Source organism: Girardinichthys multiradiatus, chromosome 21, assembly GCF_021462225.1.
Source record: "Girardinichthys multiradiatus isolate DD_20200921_A chromosome 21, DD_fGirMul_XY1, whole genome shotgun sequence".
NCBI lineage: Eukaryota > Metazoa > Chordata > Actinopteri > Cyprinodontiformes > Goodeidae > Girardinichthys > Girardinichthys multiradiatus.
In genome coordinates this window covers 24,653,464-24,664,995 of record NC_061813.1, presented here as the reverse complement: position 1 = coordinate 24,664,995, position 11,532 = coordinate 24,653,464, and the positions used below count along the sequence as shown (strand labels likewise).

Below are 11,532 nucleotides of genomic sequence, written 5' to 3'. Positions count from 1 at the left end.
ACAGCAGATGGGAGCCCATTATAGGGATGACGGAGCAGTCATCTGGCAGGCAACCCGTTACCCCTCCATTCCCTCGCTCCCTCAGCAGACACCCAACCCAACACAGCAGGGGGAGGACGGCCTTTTAGGCGGGAGACTCCACAGCCCCTCAAAAGCGCATGTGTTAAAATTGGACTTTTCAGGCCGAATTAGGTCACTGTTTCCACTGCTGCATACATTAGTCCCTGTGAGACAGGTCCAGGCTGAAGTTTATTTGAATTTATCAGGAGCTGACGACTTCAGCGATGTGGAAAAGGCATTTGTATTCACACCTCATATATTGTTATCTGATTTAAATCACAATGATATAGGTGGAGTCATTGCTCACCATTAAAGGAGATAGTTCTCATTCTGAAACATCAAAAGGAGTAGAAAATCTGTTTTTAACAACACTGAAATCATTTTTACATTTTGTCACATTAAAAACGAGCAGGGATTAGGCTGAAGTCCGGTTTGTAGTCTGTCACAAACCATCTAGAGAAGGTGCTCTGGTCGAGAAGACGTTGGGTGATCTACATTTAAAACGCCATGTGTGGCGGGAATCAAACGCTGCACACATCTGCAAAACACTACTAAACAGTTTGAAATGTAGCAGTGGTGACATCATGCAGTGGGGATTATTTTTTTAAGCAGGGACAGGGAATGTTTTCATAGTTCATGGAAAGATGGATAAAGCTTTCCTGGAAGAAAACACTATTAGAGAAAATTACAACAAATTTCAACAAAAGCCACAATTAAGGTAAAAATGCTTGCAGGTCCCAAATGCATTTGATTTGACAGCTCAGTTAGATTGGTACCTCCCCGCCCCAAAAGATCTCCAGCTGTAGCTTCAGCAAAGCTAGTTCTACAAAGTACTGGTTCAGGGGATGGGGAAGCTACATACAAATGCAAGCCACACTTTTTAGATTTTTATTTGTAACAAGTGTTGAAAAATAAACATGCAACATTTCTCTCCACTTGTGAAAAAGATCAAGGAATATGACTCCTTTGCAAAGCATGTCATTCTAATCATGCAAGATCGACCCATTGCTACGTAAAGGTCACTAAAATACTCTCCTTGTGTGTCAGATTGAGCTCAGATGACTGGAGAAGTCATCTCCCTTTGCAACCCTTACAACTGTTCCTGTGCAAGACGTGCCTCCCAGAAGCTGGCCCCAGAGTGACTGCCTCCCACAGCCTCAGACAACAAAAGATTATACAACACAGAATATCAAACACCACGCAGAGGGGTGGGGTGGAGGAGTTTCCTACATGGATGTCAAGGCCAAGGTTGGGGTTGAGTTTGCAGTTTGTTTCCACTGAAAGGAGGTGTGATCAACAGCCGCAGGGCCGTTCTGAGACGCACCACAGAAGAAGACATGCAGTTTCTGTGAGCTGCTTTTGTGTTGCTGGGACAACGGGCGTCATTCCTATTCTTCTGGCAAGGCTTTTGGAAAAACTAGCTCACACTTCCCTTTGCTTCTGGGTTCGTTTTTTTTCTGAAAAAAATGGAGGGTCACAGTATTTGAAGGAAATTGAACAGGATCTTGAGCGGAGACTTGAAAATGTTTTACATGGAAATTGTATAGGCCAGTGGAAGATTTATGGGTTTTTATTCTCCTCATAATGTTTTATGTAATTAGCAAAAACATATGTGCATGCATAGGGGAAAAAAATATGACAAATATACACGTCTCAAACAAAACACTTCTTACAACTAAACCACATGATTGCTGTGACTGTAATTTATTATAGTATATATTAGACTGTGGTTTTCAACCATGACATTGGTCCTAAATATGACTTTACTTGCTGGGTTTGAGGCTGCATGTTCTATTAGGATTTACATGCGGTTCCCCTCTATAATGGAACAAGGAGTGGGAGATGTGCGCATTATTTCTATTGTACTTTTAAAACCAAATGTGTGGAAGAAGGTGCTCTGGCTAAATTTGATCTTTTAAACTAACATGCGAAATACTGTGTGTGGAGGAAAACTAATACTGCGCATCATCATGAAATTATCCACCAACAACTGCAAAACACAGTGGTGGTAGCAACATGCTGTGGGGTTGGGTTTTTCAGTAGAAGCTCATCAGAGCTAATAAAAGAAAGATGGATGGAGCTAAATGCAGGCCAAACCTGGAGGACAACCTGTTAGAGACTGGGGCAGAGGTTCACCTTACAGCAGGAAAATAACCCTAAAAATAAGGCCAAAGCTGTATTGGTTTAGATTAGAGCTGCGCAAAATACCAAATCACATTTTACATCACAATATTACAGTTGCAAGGGAATGCTTTGATACCATACTTGCTAGGATGATGCCATGGAGGGTTACTCTCTATGACAGTAATATTTTTGGCCTGTTCGATTTTTTTTCTGCCCAAGCTTTTGTTGACCGAGTAGCTAAAGCTTACAAAGAGCAGTAAGGACGTTGTGATGAAAGAAAGGGAAGCAAATGTAGAAATAATCCTAATCAATATCAACATCACAGAATTCAGCAATAGTAGAGATTTCATGTTATCCTGAATTACTGAAGCAGAGTCCTGTGTAATAATGGCCCAGTCAAAGTTCAATTTGAGCTAAATTTCATTTACTATATGTACAAAGCTAGTAGAGACAGGGAAATGACTATTTTTGTTAATTCATAGATTACCCAAGTTGGCTTTTCTTGTCTTGCTTACTGCTTTGTGCCACAATATTGTCCATCATCTATAAGGTGCAACCTGACAACAGCATTCATCTAGCTGTTTACATTCAGCACTTTAAACTCCTGCTTGTCTGCTGAAATGTATGAAAGTCGAGAAGAGTCGACTTCAGGCCCAGAAAGTTTTTTTTACAAGCTTCAGAAAACCATCTCATCTCAAAAATACTCCCTACAAAGTCAACTCCTCTCAGTTACCACAGACAAAGAAAGGTTGCTCCTTAGTCACCCTCGAAGGCCCCATTGGTGGCTCCTTGGCATTCACTCTTTTTTCGGCACTTGGACAAGATCCTGTGGAGCAAACTTGGAGATCTGTGCATTTGAGGTTGGGAGGCCACAGACTCGGGCACAGGGCTTTGAGGCCTCTGCACCAGGAAGGGGCCCTCGCGCTTAACCTGGCTCATGTCCAGCCCTGCTCCTCCACCTCTTCGTCTGCTGCTCCCCCTCCTTAGCGCCTGCAGAATGTGTCCACTGGGGGACAAAGAGGAAATAACAAACACAAAGACCCTGTTTATTCCCCGTGGCCTAAATTAAGCTGCCAGCAGAGGGACAAAAGGGACAAGAAGCTGTGGAGAAGACTAGAGGTGTCTAGGTTCGCAGCAGTTTTCCCGAAAGAGCATCTCTTAATTCTATGCACGTCTCTCAGTATATTGATAGCTTCGATTAAAAACCTTCTAACGAGAAAAATTATCAGCACAGTCAGGAACATTTCTCTCTCCCTCCGTTAAAAAGAGGGGGCTGGCTTCTGTGCATGTGTGTGTGTGTGTGTGGGATGGGGGGGCTTGGTAATCAGTGTGCTTTGTTATCTAATGAGAGGAGAGAGGGGCCACCTGTTCAGGGGCACTGGAAGGAAAGCAGTGGGATGTGATCTGGACATGGGGGGATGAAGGGAACATCTGCTGGATACTGAGCTTGAATTGCGGTGTGCGGGCTTGTTGAAAGTGGGGGATGCGTGCAACTGTTTATGTGGTTGTTTGTAGTGTTGATCCTTCCTTCCCATACCTGCTGCTTTCAGTGTTCGCTGCTGTGACCTTCAGAGATAACCTTCTCTGCAATCCTTTAGTTGGCAGATTTGCCTGAAAAGGAAACAAAATATCTTTACATGTATTTTGGATTTTTGGAAATCCTCTCAGAACTCCTACACTTGCCGTTTCATTATATAGAGTGGGATCCCGAACCCAAACCTTAGAAATCTCTACTTTAGATCTAATTTTGTTTCTGCAGATACAAAAAGAACACTAAAATGTACACATGTTGTCAAGGATTAAACGACTACAGTCCCCTTGTAAAAGCATTCACATATTTCTCACTTTACCATCACAATTTTTTATTTATTTTATTTGGATTTCATGTGAAAGTGCTTCAAACGGGAAGTGAAAGAAAAATGATGCATGGTCTTTAGAACGTTTTTGCAAAAAAAGAAAAAAGTGAACTGTGGAGGGCATTTGCTTTGAGACTCCTTTACTCTGATACCCCTAAATAAAACCCACTGCAACTAACATTAGAGAGCTCAGGTGGGAGAATCTGTCAACAGGACAATTATTAAATGTGGCCTTTATGGAAGAGTAACAAGAAGAAAGCCATGGTTGAAAGAAAGCCATAAGAAGTAACAATTAAAGTGTTTCAGAAGCAATGTGAGGGGTGCATCAGACTCTGATTTGGTCAGATAAGACAAAAGCTGAACTTTGTGGTCTACAAGGAAATCTCTGCACACCATGTCTGAGTCCTGCAAGAAAAGCGGTGGGAAGCTGCAAAAGACCTTAACTTTCCCCTAAACATACAGCATGGCTTAAATTAGCTCGATTAAAGCATATTTATGTTTAAATGATCCAATTGAAGTCCAGAGATAAAGTCTATTGAGAATCTCTTGTAGAGGTTTAAAATCCATGTTCAAAAACTATGCAGTCTGACTAAGCTTGACCTATTTTGCCATGAAGAATGGTAAAGTACTTCATTCTCTGGAAGAGGAACAAACTTTTGAGACAAACCTCAAAAGATTCTGCATCTATAATTACAACGTTGTACACAGTATAACCTTAGTGGGGCTGAGCATCAGTTTGTAGCGATAACTTGAAAAAATGTAAAAAGGTTCAAAGGGTGTGAATACTTGTGCTGAGCCCTGTATCTGCCCTCAGTGTAAACAGGAGAAGCTCAGTCCTCTTCTGCAGCATTACTGAGCACATTCATTCATGCAGCCGACCAACCTGGCCCAGCTCCATCACACATGAGGCGGGGAAGTAGCCCCACTGGCCGTCCTGCAGCCGCCCAAACCAACTCCCCTCCTCATGTTTGTACAGCACCAGGATGACGTCACCTGGAGCCAGGGCCAGCTCGTCTGGCCAGTGGGGCCTGTGGCTGCGCACCACCACCACCTAACGGACACAGAGAGAACTACACTTGATTGTCTTCAAATAAGAGAGACAATTCTGGACTTTGCTCTAAATAAGTAAAACATTAGGTTTTAAAAGTGAAACTGTGTAAGTGATGGTAATGTTAATGTGTGCGGTCTGCAGGCAGGACAATGTGAATGGAGAGGATTAAATGCCAAAGCTCAGAGATTAACTCCTGCGCTGGAAAATAGAAACCCTCAGTCTGGGGTTACTCTTCAGTATGTTTCTCATAAATATAATGCATGCTTAACACAATATCAATCAAAAAGCCACTAAAGTGTTTTCACATGTAACAATTTCTGGATGTCATAGCCTCTTTTTATTGAGGGATGTTTGATTAAAGAAACAATACAAACTTGCCTTTCCAGCTTCAGCTTTGTATCCATATCTGCCTGTTGTCCAGAGAAAGAGGAGAGGAATCAGCAAAAAATAAAGAAATAAAATAAAAAACTTAGTCAGATCAATCATGCACGACAAAACACAATTACACAAGTTCATGTGCAGAGGCATCCTGCAGCAGCATCCTTGAGTTGATCAAATCCACCGGGAGAGAAAGCAAAGAATCCACTGATCCTGATCTAATAATAACACTAAATAATGTCATGCTAAACCAGACTTCACTGCAGATGTGCATCCACTCACCTTGGGGAGAAAGGACGGTGGTGAAGACTTCAAAATGTTCATTGCTCTGCATGTAGATGTGCTGCATCTTGCAAATCTGACCCAGACAGAAGATCCTGTGCTCAAAATAAATGCAGCTGACTAATCCACTGCAGCACCGCCTTGAGCTTCCTTCCTTCCTTCCTACCTTCCTTCCTTCCTTCCTTCCTTCCAACAGTGAGTTTTACACAAACATGCAGAGCACAAATTAACCTTACTTCAGGGTTGCTACAGGGTTGCTTCTCATGTAAAAATGCAGGGCTTTTCCAGACTCAACTTCCCAGAGTTCTTATTCCTTTATGTCCATTTTAAAATATAATATAAACAAGTTTAATATGAATGTACTGAAGAAATTTCTCAATCAAACAGGCGCTGAATGTGGAGCCAAAAACAAGAAACTACAAAGACGTCGGGGCACCATAAAGGAAGAAAATATGCAAGAAGGCAGGACAGAAGTAAGGAAGGTAAGGCACAAGGAAGGAAAGAAAGGAAGAAAAGTCACATAAAAGTAAAGTAAGAAGGGGAGGCTACACACAAGAAGGAAATATATTGTTAAAAGGAAGGAAGGAAGGAGGAAATGAGGGAAGGAAGGAAATATAAATATAAATATTTTCACATGCTCTTGTTTTTTCCATCCTTATTCATCCTGGGAAATTCCATGTATTTCCATGTATTTCAAGATTTTTCCATGTATTTCACTGGCAACCCAGTGAAATAACGCAGATACTAATCAGAAGGTTTTTAATCTGTTAAATATACGTTTTTCTATGAGCACCTGGCCACTTTGCTGGTGCAGAGCAGAAATAATTCATGAATCATTTAATCAAAACAGGGCTTGATTGATTGGGTTATTGACTGTGTCCCACTTTCCCATGGCATGACTGAGCAGGAACAAAGACCAACACGCTTGGTGATGGGCTGCTCAACAGATGGTGATAGAAACTTCTGCTCCTCCTCCCCTTTCCTGCTCTGTCGTGTGCTTGTGTCAGCAATTAAAAAGCATCCATCAATTACACACAGGAGGAGTCACTCAGCCAGACGATCGTACTGTATGTGAAGTGAAGACACCTCAAACCATGGGAAACGTCCGTCAGCAAAAACCCTGAATGGCTGCAAGACAAGTCACTTTGAAAACATGCAGGATGTAAAAAAACATGCACAAACAAACTCAGATAACGAGCACTGTGCTCGTTTTAAGTGTTGCTTATTGAGTTTATGTTGTTTGCCGAAACACTGAAAGTGTAAATCCTGGGTTTGCGAGCTGTCACTTTCCTCACTGCTCCTAATTCAGCATGATGTTCCCAATCTTTAAATAACCAAAAACTACAGTGAAGCCTCTCAGGAAACGTCCTGATGCTCACTTCCTACAAAAAGAAAACAATGTAAGTGTTTTACATTTCTGGGGTACTTTTCAGCATCAAAGCTCAGTTAATATTGTATTTATTTTGAAGTTAGATCACATTTCCTGGCCTGACCTTGGAGAGGAAATCTTAGGAACATCAGACAAGTCTCTGAGGCAAGAAATGTCCTCGTAGCATTGTGTCATGTTTAGTGCCTTGTGCATGTATTCATTCCCTTTGGTCTTTTTCACATTTTGTCACAAAACAACCACAAACCTCAGTGAGTTTGTTAGGATTTTATCTAATACGCCAACAGGGAGTGGTGCATTACTGGGAAATGTCAGGAAATTGTTGCATGGGTTTTCACATTTTCTAAATAAATATAACTTAAAAGCTGAGTTCGTACTTGTTTTCCGTCCCCTCTAAAACAATATTCTATAAAACCACATTTGGCTTCAATTGCAATCGTTTGGACCGTGTCTCTATCAGATTTGCACATGTAGAAACTAGGATTTTTTCTCATTCTTTTTTGGTAAATACCTCAAGTTTAGTCCGACTGGATTAATAGTTTCTGCCAACATCAGTTTTTTGGTTTTGTCATAGATTCTCATGTTGATTTAGGTCTGGGCTTTGACTGGGCCATCCAAGCACATGAACATGCTTTGATCTAAACCATGTCATTGCTTTCCTTCCAGAATTACCCTGTATGTATCTCTGAGCAGCTTCCCTGCATAAGAAAAGCATCCCCACACCATAATGCCGCCAACACCATGTCTCACCGTGCTCCTATATTGTGTTTAGGGTGGTACAGTGGTTGGTTTTCTTTTGCCACAAATTGCATGTTGTCTAAAAAAGTTATATTTTTTCTCTTGTCATATCACCTTCTTCATAGCACATATTTGCTGTGTCACCAACATGGCTTGTATCAAACTGCTAGCTGGACATTACAGGGCTTTCTTTCAACAAGGGCTTCCTTCATGCCACTTTCCCTGAAGGCCAAATATGTGGAGTAAATGACTAATTTCCTTTTAAAGATTCTCCCACCTGCAAGAAAATCTGTGGGAAGCTTTTTTGCCTTTCCTATTAATGTTTTTCTTGCCAGGTATTTCAGTTTAAGTGCCCTGCTTGGTTGGATCACTGCTCATTGATATTCATGATAGAGGAGCCACTGACCACCACTAGATGGCACTCGAGATGCATTTTTCAAGGTTAGTGGTGGCTTTAGGATTCTATTTTATCTCACCTATTTATTACAAAATGCTTTTTTTATTTACTGTTTTATTCAGATGGATCTTTGTTTCTATTCCATTAGTTAGATAAAGTCAACAGTTTGCTGAGGCTGAACATGCTGGGAAATATTGCAATGTTTCGTTGGTTTATTATATAAAATGGCTTTTATTTTGCCTTTTCTTTTAATTTGCTAAGGATCATGTTTTCCCTTTCTGATGTGCAACTTTGACCTAAAATCAAAACAATGCCACCTTTGGGCTCAGAGCAGATCATTTTGTTTGTAAGTGCTGTTATTTTTCAAAAATCCAATATTATTTGAAGAGATTCATTTTTATATAGATTATTGTTGATGTGCATAATTTGGCTGACCACGCTGAGCTGCAACGCAGGAGGGTGACTTCAGTGACCATAATCGGGTCAAGACAACCCAGCATTTTCACCAGGTTGCTATCTGAGCCAGAATCAAATGATCAGACACATCAGATTGATAACCCTTCCCCTCTCTAGTTGAAACTACCCCAATGACCGCTGTACAAATTTCTGTATTCACTGTTATTAAACTGACTGGTTTAACTGGTTCGTAGTGACCAGTGTCAGAGGGCAGGGGCTGATGTCCTGCGTTTTCTAGGAGTTTCCCTGCTTGAATCAGCTTTGCTGGGTCAACGTCATGTCTAAAAAACATCCAGGATCAAGGATCAAAAATGGACACCACTAGTTTAAATCACGGTACATTTTCTTTTGTGTGTCCAATCCAAAATATTGAGATCAGGATGTACTGAATTGTAGTAAGATGTGATTTCTGGCTAAGCTTAAACATTGTTTTGAGCAGATTCAGCCTTCACAGGCTTTTCACTTGACCAAAAATTGAAATAGTTTCTTCAAAGATGGTTATTTTGCCATATTAAAATGTTCTTTTAGAAATATTACCAGTGAGATACAAGCAGATCAAAATATCCCCCTTTCACAAAATTACCACTCACTATAGTTGCAAATGAAACCATTTAATCATAAAAATATTAGGATATAGCTAATTATCTTCCAGCTGTGATGCGGTCCTGTATTTATTTACAGAATGAAAAAGCACAAATCCAACTATTCGCTGCAATATGAAAGTGTAATTCTCAAGCAGTTCACAATAATATTTAAAATGTGTTCTTTTCATCAGTTCTCAGTGGCTGTCAGTGTGAGGCCAGTTTGCTGCATTCACACTAGAACAAGCTATAAATGTGACTACTTCAACTGAACGGATTATTAAAATAAAGCAGAACAGGCAGGAAGACACAACCTGCATCAAACAAGTGATTTAATGAAACGTTATACAATCTTTGCTTTTTAACTGTTCAACTTTTGATATGAAATGAAATATGTTGTTAAAGTTGACACGTTGTTACAAAATCCACCGACATCCCAAATCAGATCCGTTTTTATAGCACTGTTTACATTACTATTCTAAATGTTAGTTCATCCAACCTCAGTGGTGGTAGTATCATGGTTTGAGCTCATTTCACAACATATCGGTCAGTACATCATATATGTTTGTTCTAAAGAGACCAAATACTCGAAATGAACCCAGTTATTTCACTGCAATATTAAAATACTTACATTTATTACAAAACATATTTCATCAAGCCTCAGTGGTGGTTTGACCATATTCTGAAGAAACAGAATACTCCAGGTGAATTTAATTCAATTGTTATGCAGCAATATTGAAGTATATTTTTACGTGACTCACATTCAGATTACATAAGTATTTTCATCAATCATCCATGAATGCTTGGATCAGTTTACAGATTTATTCATACACAGGGTACATTAGTAAATGTCCAGTCTAACTCCAGATGTCCTCAGTGCTTCCCTGGTTTTCCTCTTCTCTTCCCTCCTCCTCCAGCTTTTCCTCCTTTTCCTTTGCCCCCCTTGCCCTTCCCTCTCCCTGCCATGCTGCCTTTGCGCCCCTTGCCCCCAGCACCCTTCCTCCGTCTGGCCGCAGCCTCCTCTCTGTCCTCTTGTCTCATCTGTGTGTTCACAGCTCTGGTGATGTCCAGCTTGGGCATCTTGCTGCCCATGAGCTTCAGCAGCTCCAGCTGTTTCTGCTTCTCGGTGGAGAAGTCCCCGATCAGGGGCTCAAACTTCCTCTTCTTACCGGAGTTCTTCGGGGGTTTCTCTTTGGGCAGGCGGTCCTGGAACCTCCCCACGGAAGCTGTGGAGGTCTTGGCCACATTCACGGCTTTGGCCAGCTCGTCTTTGGACTGCTGGGCTTTGGGGAGCAGCCCCACTCCGGGGGTTTTGATTTTCTGCGCTCTAGCGATGTTTTTCAGCCGGTTCAGCTCGTTTTTGGCCACTCGCTCCTTCTTGGCCTTGGTCCGTTTAGCGAACTGGTCCTCGTTCGGGTCTGCGGTCTCCGGGACCTCGACCAGCCAGTCTTTGGTGCTATCGTTGGCTCGCTTGTAGCCCCAGCGCCTCCTCCACTCCTTGGCAGTTTCATCCCAAACCAGATTAGTCTTCTTCTTCTTCTGGATGCCTTTCAGCTTGGCGAACTGCTCCCACCTGGTCGGGGGTCTGGGCTTCGGTGGGGGCTTCTCTCTGGGCAGTCGGGTGGTCTGCTCCGGTAGTTTGGCTACGATAACCTCCGCGATCCTCTCCGTGGGTAGTTTCCATATTTCATTGATGAGAAGCTGCGTGTTGTCCCGGGCTAAGGCTCGGAGGAAGTCCTCCTTTCTCTGCACCCTGAAGTCCCGGGACTCGATGCGGTTTTTGTCACAAGCCAGGAGGTTTCCGACGTCAAACTCCAGATCCAGCTCCTTCTGGACGGAGACGCTCTTTAGTTTTTCGGCCTCTTCTTCCTCAGCTTTGGCCAACAGCTCCTCCACACTGCACGCCGCCATGTTGGTCATCTCACAGAGCAGCACGTGTGAAGCAGGAACAAACACGAGCATTTATTTCCGGGTCATAGGTGGACAGAGAATGTTCCCATTATGGCCACAAGGTGGCAGTGTTTAATCAAATGTTCAAACTTCGCTGTCTTGTTGAGAACGTTTTAATTTACAAGAGCTTCCTGGGATTTTATGAAACATATTTCTACAGTGGCTCGGATTTAAATATGGAACATGAAAAAAACTGATCGTAAAGAAAGGAAGGAAGGATGGAAAGAGGATGGGGTGAAGAAATAAAGATGAGAAGGAAGGAAGAATGAAAA

At 41.9% G+C, this 11,532-nt stretch overlaps 1 protein-coding gene across 1 annotated transcript; it reads right to left on the bottom strand.

Moving 5' to 3' along the window:
- Window positions 1-9,624: 9,624 nt before the first annotated feature.
- Window positions 9,625-11,252, bottom strand: rrs1 (ribosome biogenesis regulator 1 homolog). Its single transcript, XM_047349849.1, has one exon. The coding sequence runs from the start codon at window positions 11,228-11,230 to the stop codon at window positions 10,184-10,186; it is 1,047 nt and encodes a 348-aa protein (XP_047205805.1). The 5' UTR covers window positions 11,231-11,252; the 3' UTR covers window positions 9,625-10,183.
- Window positions 11,253-11,532: the final 280 nt, after the last annotated feature.

What these genes read in the sequence shown, in the direction of transcription:
- rrs1 (XM_047349849.1), bottom strand. Translation starts at nt 11,230, where the DNA reads ATGACCAACATGGCGGCGTGCAGTGTGGAGGAGCTGTTGGCCAAAGCT.